The sequence below is a fragment of the Pimephales promelas genome, chromosome 14 (assembly GCF_988280905.1).
Source record: "Pimephales promelas chromosome 14, fPimPro1.hap1.1, whole genome shotgun sequence".
NCBI classification, from domain to species: domain Eukaryota; kingdom Metazoa; phylum Chordata; class Actinopteri; order Cypriniformes; family Leuciscidae; genus Pimephales; species Pimephales promelas.
The window spans coordinates 6,977,327-6,992,868 of record NC_142782.1 but is presented as its reverse complement, the minus strand read 5'-3'; the positions used below and the strand labels follow the sequence as shown (position 1 = coordinate 6,992,868).

The window sequence follows — 15,542 nt, the reverse complement described above, 5'->3', positions numbered from 1 at the left end:
TTTATCAGACTGAGGTGTTGGAATGCAGCAGCCATTCTTCACATTACTGGCGTGTCAAACTTTTCGGTATAAAAGAGCTTGAGGCTCAACTGAGAGTATACAGACGACGACACAGAGAAGACAGAAGAACAGCCCAAAAAAAGTCAGGAAACATGAAATCGTTTGACATTCCTCTGGTCTGCCTTATCTTACTCTTCAGCGTTCAGCTCACAGACGCACACCCGCTACAAAACTCAGCCTTAACCACAGAGGACATGGATGTATTAAAGGTAAGAACAAAATCAGGAATAAGAGAGGGACACAATGCTCGCACTAACAGTGACTAATGAGCCACCCTTTCAGTTTCTTCTACAGAGACTGGAAGAGTCCATTCCTGCGTCTCCTCAAGACCAAATACTGGCGAAAGTGGAAGAAGAAGCGGCACGAGAAGAAACCATCGCTGAAACTTATCCCAAGACTGACGTGAGATACTATCTGTCTGCTCAGGACTTGAGGACAGTCCGACAGGACTCCAAGAGATCCTCTGGGTGTTTCGGGGGTAGACTAGACAGAATCGGTTCCAAGACATCCCTGGGATGTAACACTGTCCGGCGGTCAGGTAACGACTTCTTTTCTAAATCGCACAGCTACAGTTAATAGGAACATAGAATACGTTGAATAAAAATGAATGAACAGTTTTTGGACAAATGCGTGCATTTTCTTTTAAAATACTGACTCAATATAATGGTATGATGGTCCTCTAACTTGCACTTTTCTCTATTTTTCTTTTTTCAGATCCCAAAAGAAAAGAATGATTAGCAGCTTCTACACTGTAAACATTGAAACTGTTATCAATGTTATCAAACTGTTACTTACTTGATCTGACCTTAGAATGATTTTTTTTGGTGTAACCTAGTGCATTCAGGTTGAGTCAGTCATAATGAATAATAAACAAAACAAAAAAGAACTTAAAATAAATGTTACCATTTGAAGCACGTCTTAGGTTACCTGACAAAATATTTTTATAGTGTTTTTATCTGTAAGACTCCAAAAATGTTCTTAACTATACATATTTATTTATTAAATTATTTAAATAGTGGAGTTATATATTTATATGCATCTTTAATTTAATTGTCAGTCAAATCAGTTGTACTGTACATGCCCTCTTTAATATACAATAAATGTTTACACATGCCTTGGTTTTGGACATCTTTCATTCTCATTCAATTTTATTTTTTCCTTTAAGAACCCATGCATATAATCATAGAAAGAGTTTTCACAATGCATAATCAAGATTTACATCATAATGTGAATAGGTTGTATTGAACTCTTGTCTGCTTTCTTTAAGGTAACACAGTCTCATCCCAAGACGTCATGACGTCTTGGGACGTCTTTTGACCATACATCAACATCCGCCTTTTTAGGGTACCCTTTAACGTCAGTTACATGACAATCCAGGGATGTCATACAACTGACGCTTTACCTTTAACGTCGGTTAGGTAACGGGGTGGGTTTAGGTCTGGGGTAGGGTTAGGATCCGATAACGTCATCTAACCGACGTTAAAGGGTACCCTAAAACGGCGGATGTTGACGCAGCGTCCTTTTTATACACAACAATATGGTCAAAAGACGTCCTGCGCTGAGACTGCGCTGTAATAGGCTAATTACAATTTATAAAGCACTTTTCCCAAGCTCAAGGTCACTGAAAGATATATTTATTTAAGAGTTTAAGGGGATTGATAATGTTCTTTTCTTGACAACAGCAAAAATACAGTGATCAACTGTCCATGGAGTCCACCCTCGGGCCATCATATCAATGCAACCTGTTTTAGCACCACGGAGAGCGACATCGCCTCACATTACTCGAAATCATAATCCTGGCTACTATAATACTATAAGCTACTGTATGTTGTCACAAGGTTTGGCGGTGAAATTGAATTTAAGAGTCTTGCAGTTGAGGTTGTTAAAGACCACCTGTGGTGAAAATAAAGCTTCTAATGTTGTTTATATGTCTACGTGGTGCTTTTAATGTGCTTTAAAGGGATACTCCAGCGTTTTTTTTCATATTAAGCTATGTTATTCTCTGCCGTCTCAGTGCGTGCGCTCAATCGCTCTGGCGCGCGAGACACTTTGATCGCATTTAACTAGCCCAGTTCATTCAATATAGGCCAAGCAGAGAAGTGACCAAACACCTCCATGTTTTCCCTATTTAAATACAGTTACACAAGTAGAGTAACTCGACCAAGAATGGTGACACTTGGGAGGACTTCGACTCGGCGTAATATGATCACTCGTGAAAAATCCCCCCAAACCCCCCCCCCCCCCTCCTGAGCAACTACATGTCTGCTACTGCGCCGAATCCATAGATATATGCGCCGAGTCGAAGTGCTCCCAATCACGTGCTGTAGTATTCCGCCATACATGTGTATAGTCACTTTACTCGTTATTTTTATTAAGAATACTTCGTTTTATCTACCGCATTAAAAGACAAACCCTTTAAATTCTACAAGATCTGGGGCCCTTTTCTAAAATACCTTGGTGTAGAGGCGGAACATATGCTATCCTTGGGAATTCAAAATTTAGCTTGGAATGAGTAGAGGTAATTTTGGGTTGGCTGTTATTATTAATTTTGTTATTATATTACTTTTATTATTATTTTTTTTTATTATGATTATTTTTCTAAATGTATTTATTTATTTGTATATGTGTCTGTTGACTTTACAAGTAAACCCCTTAAAGATTTCTTCGATTGACAAGGATAACAAGTAAGGGATTCAGATGGAGGTTTCATGTTTTGCTTGCAGATTTGATTCATGATGTGTTCTTCCCTTTGTTTTTGTTTTCTTATTTAAATGTCTTGAAAAAGCCCTGTAATGCCTAAAATTGCAATAAAAAAAGAAAAAAAAGAATACTTCGTTTTAGAAGGTAGACTGTGATGGCGAATGGGGACATAGTTTGTGTAACATTAGCAACACATTATCAGACATTTAAAGCCAGACTAAGATTTTTTTTTACCTTAAAATGATGTTTCCAAAATCATTTCAGTGGTTCATTAAGTCATAACAGGGTGAAAGGCACTTCTGGATTCGCTTTGCGGTCCTATCTGCCATAACCACGCTATTTAAGATTGCCAGATCGGGCCGCGTTTCTGTAGTTCTAATGATACATAAGAAAACTACAAATTTGACTTGCTTTACATCAAGCGTTACAATAGTCATTATTTTGTTTTTCTTCGTTTCTGATGTCGCAATACATCATACTTTAATGAAATCATGCAACATACTCTACCTTGTCTGTGGACATCGTTCATTCCAGAGCCAGGGCTGGATAAACAGCGAGTGTGCGGGCGTTAGGCTAAATTATTTACGACAGCGGTAATGGACAATTCCTCTTCCAGCCTTTAGGGCGACTGCAGAGGAAAAGTTACTTGGTGTTGCTTTAATAACGTAGTCGGGCAAAAGGCTAATCATATTAGTTACGGACGAAATATGTTCGATGTTGTAGAGAGCTACATACATGAAACAGATTACTATTCTGAATATTGACTTGAGCCTGAATAATTCACTCTTCCACTTGCCATTGTGCAGCAGTACAGTAAAGTTGATGTCTGCAATATCAAAGGGGAAATTAAGCAAGGGTGTGGAGTTATATTCAAGCTATTAAAAAAAAATCACTCAATTTTTTTTTTAATTATGTAACTAAATATGGAAAAACATAATTATTTAACCATAAGGTTGTCCTCCAAACCAAAATTGCCAAGTCGGGACAAGTACAAATAATTAGGCTAATTAAAATTTCTGTTGGCTTGTTTTTTTACTTGTACATCGCATGCTTTTCTTTTTTACTTTCTTAAGTAACTAATTACTTTTTAAAATTTGTAAAACTGAGTTACTAATTTAGTTACTTTTTGGAAGAAGTAACTAGTAACTGTAACTAATTACTTTTTAAAAGTAACTTGCCCAACACTGCCAGTCCCACACTGCATCTTTGCACATTTCATGTTCGGCACTGAAACTATCCCTCAAGTTTTTACATCGCCTTCTGTATTAAAATGTGTCTATAAACCATTTAAGAGAAATTAACTGAGTTTAGTTTAGCTTGCGCAACAGGGGTAAAAGTAAAGGTGTATCTTTATTTACTGTTTTTCCATAAAGTCATCTTCTCAGTCAACATCATTGGGCTATATATAGACCACCGTCTGCTTTAACCCCCTATGGTATACTTTTGTATCAGTTGAGGTGATGTGGAACCATGTGAGACACTCGTGTAGCGGATGCATTCCCGATGATGCCTGAAGTCACTGTTTGTGTCCGAGTTACCAGACCCAACACAGATCAGGAGTTCTCCGGCAAGGCACATCACACTGCACCAAACAGCCACTTAAAAGGAAATCTAGTCCAGTAACGTTATCAGAGATGAGGTGTTGGAATGCACTTCACACAGTTTACAAAGATGAGCTCCTGACAGTCAACTGTCCCTATATAAGAGTGAAGCAGGCAGACGGCCAGCTCAGAGGGCAAGAAACAGCGTCCAGAGGAACCCAGAGATGATCAGACAACTCATTCTTACAGGACTACTAGTCCTGCTTTGGCACAGGATGGATGTACAAGCGCATACATTGAGCAGACACAGTTCTGCCAGCAACATGGCCAAGCTGAAGGTATTTCTGCTTTGAATCCCTTTTCTTCAAAACCTAGAGAACTTGCTGTGAAAGCAGATCATTTGGATCTGTTTACTTATCAAGGTCTTGAATTAAATCAGATTTATTGTGAGCTAAACAGACAAGAAACTAAAAATAAAGGTTTGTTCCGTGAAGAACCTTTAACATCCACCAAACCTTTCCATTGCACAAAAGGTTGTTTAAAAGTGAGGGGGGAAAGGCTCTTCAGATTATTCAAATGTTCTAAGGAAAAAAAAAATGGTAACACTTTATTTTGATGGTCCCTTTTGAACATTCTACTAACTAGAAGTAACGTTGCAACTACATGTCAACTAACTCTCAGTAAAGTATTAGTAGACTGCCTGCTTAATATCTGCTTATACTTTATTGTGATGCTCCTCCAATATTCTACTGACTATACTGTAACTAACTCTGAAACTACACGCCAACTTAATCTAACCCTACCAGTCTACTAATACTTTACTAACACTTTAATGAGGGTTATCAGACATGTAGTTGCAAAGTTACTTATAGACTAAAGAATGTGTTAAAGGGACCATTGTTAAAAAAAATTGTTATTAATGAACTGGGTTATGCTTAATTTTGATGGTCCACTTCCATTAGACATGGATGTCCACTAGACATTCGAACTACATGACAACTAACTCTCATTAGAGTATTAGTAGACCATTATGTTAGGGTTAGTGGTAAGGATTTGAGAATAAATTGACATGTAGTTACTTATAGTCAGTAGATTGTCTGTTGTGGAGCATCAAAATTAAGAGTTATTATTAATCAGACAGTCTACTAATAGTCTACTGAGAGTTAGTTGACATGTAGTAGAATGTCAAAGTGGACAATCAAAATAAAGTAACCAAAATGGTTAATATACAAAAACTGCAGAAAAAAAAAATCCCTTGGAAACTTTTTTTTTTTTTAAGAGTGTATAATAATATTAAAGGCACTGAATCAGTTATACAGATTTTAAAAGAAGAAAATATTTAAATGGAAAGTCTATTACATTTAACTCAGTTTACCTTGTGCTGTTCTACCAGAGCTTACTGCAGCAGTTTGAGGAGGCCCTGGCCACAGAAGACAGAGCCGTAGATTATGAAGACAGCAACACCATGCTGGAGCAGAGCCCCGCTTCCACGTCCTGGGACAGAGACAGAGAGGACGAAGCAGCTCCCGCGGAGGACACCAACCTCCCAGATGGATTCGAGACACAGAGAAACCGCCTTATAGATCTTCTCATGTCCACCCGGAGCAAAAGCCTGTCTGGCTGTTTTGGGGGAAGGCTGGATCGCATAGGGTCATCCAGCACCCTCGGGTGCAACTCTAAAAAAGGTTAGCTACGACGACTGATTATACTGTGACATTCAAATTACAATGTATTTTTATGGTATGTAAGTTATTTTACATGTGGATAGTAGTCCATTAACTTTTTTCTTTCATTTAAAATAAGGTTTATAGAGGAGGGGGGGGGGGGGGGGGATTAAAATCTAAAGATCTGTAACTAACACAATTTCCCCATATTTCCAATTACATTTGCCTTCAATCATACTAATGCTTTTGTGGTGTGACAAAGAAAAAGTAAAATTAGGCTATTATGTGCACTGTAAGAAAAAAAAAATGTCTGAAGAAAAAAAATTGGCAAAATACTGGTAATTTTCTATTAGGACATTTTACGTTAATTTTCCAGACATTTCATTTACCCATGTAAAACGGAAAATGACATTATACGGCCAATGTATCTGACCTTTTTGTATTGCTTCAATGTATCTGAGCTCATAAAAACTGCATGAGTAGTAATTATGTTTAACATGGAAATGTAATTTGTAGGAGTGTAAAAATGAAAGCAAAGTGTATGTTAAACTGAAACTGTGTGAGATATTTAAACATGAACGAATGTAAAATGTGGAAATGAAACCAACAAGACTGTTGCAAACACCCTTCCAATATTTTGCAATCCCTGTTATGACATCTGCTTTATATTATCTGGTGGTTGATATATTTAATTTGTACAAGTAGTTGAGTGCTAATCGGAGTGTTGAAATACATAATGGTATAATTATGTGCATTATTAATCCTTTACTCATTCTGCATTCATTTATGAGGTTTATGAGATTCGAATACTCCTGCTGGTGTTTTAATATCCCTGCTGGCTTTATACAAGTAGCACTTCTGTTATTCTTTTTTGTGTGTCACATTTCTACAGCTGAAACTGTACTTGGAAATAAAATATAAAACACACGTTGTTTCTGTTTCAAGAACGGGATGTTTAGATCCCAGGTTGTAAGGTTTTTGAGGTGTAGTATTGAATGCTAATAAAATCCTGGTTTAAAAGTATTTCTCTAGTATTTCTTTAACAGTTGAAGCACACAAACTCAACGGCTAACATGCCCTGTTTCCACGAGAACGCTCGTGGGTGAAAACGTAAAAATATTTTTACGGATGTGCCTTTCGTTTACACGGCGACGGCGTTTTTGAGGCTTAAAAATGCAAAAAAAAAAAAAACATACCCTCCAGAGTGGAAATCTTAAAAACGCTCCACCGCCGCGTTCCCGTGTAAACGGTAAAAACGCAAAAGTCTGCTTGACTGTGAAGTTTGTACGCAGGTGCGTGGACTTGGTGTTGTAGTATGCACTCCTAGCCACCTATAGTGCATACTACATTGAACTTCACACACTTCACCGTTTCACCGTTTGCACACGGATTTCCCACACAAAACGCTCGTCTAAACGCATAATAAAAGTGATGACGCAACGCCACTTTTGAGTTTTCTCTTCAGAATCATTTCCGTGTAAACATAGTCATAGAAACAGAGAAGCTCGCCATCAACCCCTTTCCCTCATTCAAACACCCACACCATGTCTTCTAATGGCCATTATCGGACTCATTACAGGACACACTTTAATGAGTAGAACAGCTGCAGGTGGTTATTACTCCTGAGCTTATCAACACCTGCCCTAAGCCTTTAAAACTACAGCCATGTCAGCTTTAATCCTATTACACAAGCTCGCCGGGGTCTCTGCTGATTGCATGAATAATGCCTCCATTTCAGCAGTGGACGGCTCTCATTAGAAACTTCAGATCTCCTCTGTGAGTGCGTCACACAGGCCTGCTAACAGACTGTCAGAGCCTGATTTCTCTGGTCTAGTGTGAATACAGTTAGATAGCACTGACAAGAGAACGAGCGAGTCCAGACCTCAATATCCTCCAATTAGACGAGCTTGGAAATCTCATGTCATTCCTGAAGGTGAGGATTGGTGTTAGCCAACGGGTTAATCCACTACACTGAAAGATAAAGTGGCAGATACTGATGCATGACCACTGGGAAAATGCCCTCCAGGAAGCGGACAATCATTTTTATACTTTCATATTACTGGGTAGAGCTGTCAGGACAGGATTTTACACCCACTGGTGTCTAAATCATTTTTTATACTTTCTTGTGCTTTTAATGGGTGGACCTATTAGGATAGGATTTTTTACCCACTGACCTGAAAGGGAATGAAGGGATTGACAGGAGTATCTGATCAATTCAGGTAAATTGAGATGACTGTCAAAAAGTGACTCAATTCCACCATACGCTATAGTGTCTTCAGCTTTTGTTTCTGTTAACTTTTATAAAATAAAAAAGTATTGGTTACCTAACGTAACCTCGGTTCTCTCTAGAAGAGGGAACTAGTATTGCGCAAGTTAGCTTACGCTACAGGGAAGATTAATCTTTTCTAGATATTGAAGCCAAAAAAATCATCTTTAATTTTGTATTCATTTTCAACACAGTGCAGCAGCTAGCAGACCTAGAGCAGGCAGTCTAGCATACTCATATGCTGCCCTGCGAGCCTACCACTGAGCCCGACGCCTGACACCATGTACAATGAAGGGCGCTCGTGCCTTCACAGCGTCATAGCCCGCCAGTATGGCTCGTGGCGCGAGGATGGAAGGTTACGCAATCCTCGTTCCCTTTTCTAGAGAGAACCGAGGTTACATTATGCAACCGATACGTTCTCTTATGAAAAGTTCTCTTGTATTGCGCAAGTTAGCTTACGCTATGGGAACCCTTTGTCAACGCCGTGTGCCAAGCATCCACTCATGAGTCCCAGGGCTTCCCGGGGAACCCAGATAAGTGGGAAAATAAGGCGGCCAGCAACGCAGGCCAGTACTTGTACATAAGCACTTATAGGGAATACAGAGCGGCGCCGGCAATTTGTATAAGCATATAGCACATACCCATTAGTGCATCTCAACCAGAAGATCTAGGACACGTGAGAGTAGCCTGCGCTTGATCATATCTGGACAGAACGTACGTCTCACTTAAACTGACAGAAGTTTTGCCCGCAGAGAGGGAACTTCTAGGTTTTAAAACCTGACAAATGTGGGCCAGCCCGCCTTCACACATATGTCGTGAATAGAAATCCCGTTGGACCACGCCCACAATGAGGCCATGCCACTAGTCCAGGAGTGTCCAACCCTGCTCCTGTCGATCGACTGTCCTACATAGTTTATCTCCAACCCTGATCAAACACACCTGAAGCAACCAATTAAGGTCTTCAGGGTCACTTGAAAATTAAAGGCAGGTGTGCTTAATTAGGGTTGGAGATGTGCAGGACAGTCGATCGGCAGATGCCCAAGGGGCATTGTAGACCTTTCGACGCATAATCAAGAGCAGCAGCCACAATCCATCCGCGAGCGCCCTTAATTGGACGTGATGTCATGTCGGGCTCAGCCTGCTCTAGGTCTGCTAGCTGCTGCAACTGCTTTTGAATTTGGTGCCCTCTTGACCAAGAAAAGACAGAAAATAACTTTTTGTATTTTGTATTTAAGACAACAACTCCCACAGTGCACCACATTGCACAGCTCCGCAAGCCACACCCACTAATCTGGAACAGCGCAAACTTCAGAGAAATCACTCTTTCGTCTACAAGGCTAACGTTAGCTGCCACCAGAATTTGAAATTCATTTCACACAAAATTTCTAGTTAGTTGGCTGTGGCGAGCAGGACGAGGGTGAGGGATATGAGAGGACGGCGCGAGGCTGGTGGCGTGAGTGATAATGAAAGTTACCTGTGAGACGCATCTCACACGGAGGGGCTGCTGGCTTAAACTTTTGTTTTGTATTTGTTCATTTTACTATTAAAATGTTTAAATATTCGCCGGTTCCTGCCTCCTCCTTCCCACAACAACAAACCCCGTTACATTGACAAACTCATTAGTAAATTACTCCTCGTTTGTGTTTCTTTCTATGGTGAATTACTGCATGATACCTGGATGTTCAGTCAGGCGAAACTACGATGGTTCACATCACAACACAAACGTCCATGTGCTCGTCTGATTCAGAGATTTTGTCCAGGAGAAATTGACATTGTTGAAATTCTCTGCAGCAGACAGACTCTAGCTATGTTCGTAGGCCCACCGAGAGCACAAGGACCAGCAGTCCGCCCAGCTCGAGCCAGACCGTGCTCCTCGTCCGCGACAAGCAGCCGCCTCCTGTTCCTCCATCAGCCTCAGCTGCTCTTCACTATATTGCGGCTCGTTAAGACAGCCATGATAGCCAGACTTCCCTCACCCTAGACACTTCCTCCAGCTCTTCCGGGGGGACACCGAGGCCTTCCCAGGCCAGCCTAGAGACATAGTCCCTCCAGCATGTCCTAGGTCTTCCCTGGGGTCTCCTCCCAGTGGGACGTGCCCGGGAAACACCTCCCCGGGAAGGCATCCAGGAGGCATCCGGAACAGATGCCTGAGCCACCTCAGCTAACGTGGAGGAGCAGCGGCTTTACACTGAGCTCTCTAAGGGATCGCCCAGCCACCCTGCGGAGAAAGCTCATTTCAGCTGCCTGTATCCGGGATCTTGTCCTTTCCCAAAGCTCATGACCATAGGTGAGAGTAGGAACGTAGATTGACCAGTAAATCTCCACAACAGAACGGTACATCGCCCGCATTACTGCAGAAGGTGCACCGATCCATCTGTCAATCTCCCGTTCCATCCTTCCCTCACTCGTGAACAAAACCTCAAGATACTTAAACTCCTCCACTTGAGGCAGGATCTCTCCACCAACTTCAAGTGGGCAAGCCACCCTTTTCCGACAGAGGATCATGGCCTCAGATTTGGAGGTGCTGATTTTCATCCCACGGCTGCAAACCGTCCCAGTGCATGCGGAAGGTCCTGGTCTGAAGGGGCCAACACGACAACATCATCCGCAAAGATCAGAGACTAAATTGTGTGGTCCCCAAACCTGACACACTCCGGCCCCTGGCTGCACCTAGAAATTCGGTCCATAAAAATTATGAACAGAACCGGCAACAAAGGGCAGCCCTGCAGGAGTCCATCATGCACCGGGAAGAAGTCTGACTTACTGCCGGCAATGCGAACCAAGCTCCTGCTTCGGTCATGCAGGGACTGGACAGCCCTTAGCAAAGGACCCCGGACCCCATACTTTCGGAGCACCCTCCACAGGTGAGGGAAACAGTTGAATGTCTTCTCCAAATCCACAAAGCGCATGTGGATTGGTTGGGTAAACTCCCATAAACCCTATAGAGCTGTTTCAGTGTTCCACGGCCTGGACGAAAACAGCACTGTTCCTCCTGAATCCGAGGTTCCACTATTGGCCGTATTCTCCTCTCCAGTACCCTGGCATAGACTTTCCCAGGGAGGCTGAGAGGTGTGATCACCCTGTAGTTGGAACACACCCTCCGATCCCCCTTCTTTAAAAGAGGAACCACCACCCCGGTCTGCCATCCCAGAGGCACTGTCCCCGGGGAATAAAATGTCATGGCTAGAATTTTATATCTTGCAAATAATAATAATAAGGGTTAACTTTAATTGAGATTTTATTCAGTGGCTACTCGTATTTACCTTTTCTGCATATAGCTAGCATATATTTACTCTTTTTACATAATTTGCCAAAAATGCCTTCCTCACAAATCGCACTTTATATTTAATTTCAAGTATGTTCACTGACAATATTGGCACCTTGGTAAAAAAGTGCACTAACATTTGAAAAAGGTTGTGGTAAAATTGTTGATGAAAATGATGCCACGAATGCAAGACAGTTTTTTAGATCATCATATAGTTTTAAACACAATAGTCTTATTACAAGTCTGTGTCAGTGACATATCGAAAAAACATCTTTGTGGAATTTTCAATTCTTTTACAAGTCACAAACATTTTCCCTCCCTTAACACTATAAATTTATTCTCTGCACAAAATCACAGATGTGAACTGGAATAAAAGCAAAATGACAACGTCCTAATTTGCCATTGAGGAAAGCCACAATTAGCTCTCAACATTTTATGAGCCTTGTTTCCTTGGTGGAAATCATATCTGTGCTGAAATAGTCCATGTCCGACACATCAGCCTATATTAGGAGGTTTGATGCATGTGTCAGAGTGTGTTTAACTCCACACAGTTAAACGCCGTGAAGAACTTAATGAATCCGCCACTGAGCTGGACTGTGAATATGACTGACTGAAAACCAGGTGCAGGGACTCTTTTTTCATTTAAAACTGCTCATCCCTGCTATAATGTGCCTTTTCATGTACTCATCATACATGTCTTAATGCTGGATAGTACATCAAAATCACAATTTACATAGATGGAAATCATGTGATTGCTATATCACAATTAAGTTTCACTCCTCAATATCACTTTCATAGTATTATTAATTAAAACGGTCGCTGATAATTTACTCACCCCCATGTCATCCAAGATATCCATGCCTTAAGGTTTTTGATGAAAACATTCCAGGATTTTCTCCATATAATGGACTTCATTGGGAACCAAACGGTTCAAAGTCCAAAAGACAGTTTCAGTGCAAACTGTTCAAAGCGCTTTGAACAATTCCAGACGATGAATAAGGGTCTTATCTAGGACCCTTTGAGTCATGACTCGAAAAAAAGATTTGTTAATTTTGATGAACGAGTTTGAACAGGATAGTCACGAACGTGCATCACAGAAAAGAGCAAGGTGAGCATTTGTGCTTATAAAACTTAAACTTTGTTATTTATTTTTTAAATGACCGATCGTTTCGCTAGATAAGACACTTATTAATCTTCTGGTGTCGTTTAAAGCCCTTTGAAGCTGCACTGAAACTCTCATTTAGACCTTGAACCGTTTGGTTCCCATTGAAGTCCATTATATGCAGAAAATCCTGGAATGTTTTCATCAAAAACCTTAATCTCTTTTCGACTGAAGAAAAAAAGACATGGACATCTTGGATGACATGGAGGTGAGTAAATTATCAGCAAACGTTTATTTATTTTTTTTAAAGTGAACTACTCCTTTAAACATTTTATGCAAAAAGAACAGTTTAAAAAATCCTATAAGGAATGCTAAAGAAATTCTGACCAGAACCCATTCTACCAAGCAAGCTTACACTGGAATTTTATTTTGAATATACTGCATTGTATCATTCACCTGAAAAAACATAATGATAGAATACATGACACTAGAATGGAGCATTAAGATTACAGATGATTTTCACATAACATTTGCATGTCACTTTATGAAGCTCTTATAACAGACGGATGGTGTTCAGTCCTGCAGCACATATTTAAATAATCTGTATGGTTATAAAACATACTTCTGAAAAGACGCATCAAATAAAACTGTGATGGTTTCACATCACAATAAAAAAACTGCAATAGATAAATTACATTTTAAAGCATAATTTAAAACATTATTTGCAGCATAAACTGTATGTGACAAAATCTCCTCAGTGGAATTCATCTTAAATAAATCAAAGAACAAAAAAAAAAGAAGGAATGTGTAGTATACAAATGTGCCATCATTTCTTCTAATACTATTTAGTCTGCTCTGCTCTTATAAGTCCCTTGAAATCAAACCAGTCGCATTATGATACTGATATCATGACTGTACATTACAGTGGATGTCAGATTACAAAAACAAGAATATTACATAAATACATAAATCCCTGTAATTTAGTGCCTTGATGGTGGTTTGATTGGTTCATTAATACAAACACACCCTGAGAACGTTCTTCCCTGACAAAAAAGCATCAAGAATGTCAGGAAATGTCAATGGAATGGGCATAATGACTATTTAAAGATGCACTAATAACAGTAAAAAAATATTGTTAATGCCACAATTACAATTTTCCACTTGTTATAAACGGTTTCATGAAAATGCCAAATTGCACCCCAAATCAAAGAAAAGGAAAAAAAAAAGGTTAGAGTAAAATAAGCCTTATTTAACAATGTGTTTAACAATATATGTACCATATATGAATTTTAAGCAATTCTAATTATTTATATTTTGATGACTCCCTTTTCATTAATCAACAAATACAGTGAATTTTAAAACAAATATCTGTATTATTCTAATACAATAATTTATCGAAATCAGAACAAATGATGGCAATAGAATTGAAATATTACTTTGGGGGAAATGTGCTTCATTATCATAATGCTAAAAAAAAAATGACTGTGGTCAGTGGTTTATCTCACTCTTTGTGCAAAAGCAAACATTCATCAATACACAGAAATGGTCAGCACAATTTAAAACATTCAGAACTTCGAGACTAAATTAAAAGTGCTACAGTGAGCTTGGTTAAAGCAAGGGCAGAGAACATGGTCAGTATGAGGAAATCAGGATGCTGTCCTGAAATGTGTTGATTAATGGTATCTCACCTGCATTAGTGCGTGCTTGTGTGTGCCTGGACGGGTCAGATACCGAACTCTAGGAATGGCTTAAGGGTCGACCTGAAGCAGAGGTTCAGGTCCGGAGGCGATCTGGTCTCAGGTCCCTGGAGCGTTCGGCTCATCTCGTCTCGTCCAAAGCGAGCCCCAACTCGATGGATCGCAGACGGCGCCAGAGGAGTCTTAGATTGTGATGTAATGCTGTCGAAGTTTAGCAACTAAAAACTCATGGGTGAGATTATGTCTGGTGATTATTCCCACAATCTGCAAGAGACACAAACAGCAAAACACAAATGTATGAAACCATTTTTGCACAGTTCACTAAGCTTCATCCAAGAAAATATATTCTGAGAAAAAAAGAGAAAAGGTTTATCCAAAAAATGTAAACTCTGTTGTCATATACTCACCCTCAATAATATGGTTTGTTTTATGTTTTGCTTTTTTTTGTTCATTTTGGAGCTTTACAGCCCCTGGTCACTATATATTTTCACTGAATGGGAAAAAAGCAGCGTGAACATTGTACAAAATTTCTCTTCTTGTGTTCCACACAACACCATAAAGACTAATAAGTGATGATAGAATTAAAAATTTTTTTTTGCTGAATTATTCCTTTAAAGGGGTCATATGATTATTTAATGTGTTTCTGAGGTTTTAGGTTCCAAAAAGTCACTATTTTACACATACCTTACATTATTGTTGCCCCACCTTTCTGAAACGCGTTGATTTTTACAAAGCTCGTCTTTCTGAAAAGCGCAGTTTGCTCTGATTGGCCAACAATTCAGTGCATTGAGATTGGCCTGAAAACCATAGACAGTAAAAGAAATGGACACAGCGACCCCATTGATTTCAACGGAGAGAGCTGAAGCTCAACATGGGCACTCACTTCCTGATAGCTAAGCGTTCTGCGCAGGCTCAAACTGAGCTTGACGACGTAGATGTCACGTGAGCAAACTGACTGACTTATAGTAGCTGTGCCAAGAGAAATTTTAATCGTGCACAGAGACGGCGAAGCGCGACATGGAGCAACTTTTGGTAAGTATTCTGATTAATTATTTTGTCATTTTGCTTCTATTTATGCCATGGGCTGACTTTAGACAGTAAAAGATTGCCTGCGAGGCTGTGCGAGCTTCTCTTCCTGTCTATACAGTAATTCTCTACTGTACGACGGACAGTCGAGTGGTTATGACGAAATTTTTAGCCTATTTTTACAAGAACGGCTTCTACGTGGCCATAACGTAACATACAAA

The 15,542-nt window shown here is 39.9% G+C and overlaps 3 protein-coding genes across 4 annotated transcripts in view; 2 read left to right on the top strand and 1 right to left on the bottom strand.

Annotated features, from left to right (window-relative positions):
• Nucleotides 1-1,149, top strand: nppb (natriuretic peptide B). 2 transcript variants are annotated; one of them, XM_039687431.2, is made up of 3 exons: nt 1-269; nt 343-598; nt 775-1,149. In XM_039687431.2, exons 1-3 carry the CDS (start codon nt 153-155, stop codon nt 792-794), a joined length of 393 nt encoding a protein of 130 aa, XP_039543365.2. In that variant the 5' UTR covers nt 1-152; the 3' UTR covers nt 795-1,149. The 2 variants fall into 2 exon arrangements, with proteins under 2 accessions (XP_039543365.2, XP_088975306.1); XM_089119180.1 differs by lacking the exon at nt 775-1,149 and having other exon boundaries at nt 343-636.
• Nucleotides 1,150-4,525: 3,376 nt separating this feature from the next.
• On the top strand, nt 4,526-5,991 carry nppa (natriuretic peptide A). The gene is made up of 2 exons (XM_039687246.2): nt 4,526-4,639; nt 5,695-5,991. The coding sequence occupies exons 1-2, from the start codon at nt 4,526-4,528 to the stop codon at nt 5,989-5,991; spliced, it is 411 nt and encodes a 136-aa protein (XP_039543180.1).
• A 7,013-nt stretch (nt 5,992-13,004) lies between these two features.
• Nucleotides 13,005-15,542, bottom strand: part of clcn6 (Cl-/H+ antiporter 6) — a 37,238-nt gene continuing 34,700 nt past the window's right edge. The window contains exon 23 of the mRNA XM_039687119.2: nt 13,005-14,559. Coding sequence (XP_039543053.2) covers nt 14,479-14,559 — 81 coding nt within the window. The 3' untranslated portion in view covers nt 13,005-14,478. The remainder of the gene's footprint in view (nt 14,560-15,542) is intronic.

Excerpts from the sequence above, each read along its gene's own strand:
- nppb (XM_089119180.1), top strand. The coding sequence starts at position 153 with ATGAAATCGTTTGACATTCCTCTGGTCTGCCTTATCTTACTCTTCAGC. Across the intron at positions 270-342 it reads AGGACATGGATGTATTAAAG|TTTCTTCTACAGAGACTGGA; the intron begins GTAAGAACAAAA and ends CCACCCTTTCAG.
- nppa (XM_039687246.2), top strand. The coding sequence starts at position 4,526 with ATGATCAGACAACTCATTCTTACAGGACTACTAGTCCTGCTTTGGCAC. Across the intron at positions 4,640-5,694 it reads GCAACATGGCCAAGCTGAAG|AGCTTACTGCAGCAGTTTGA; the intron begins GTATTTCTGCTT and ends CTGTTCTACCAG.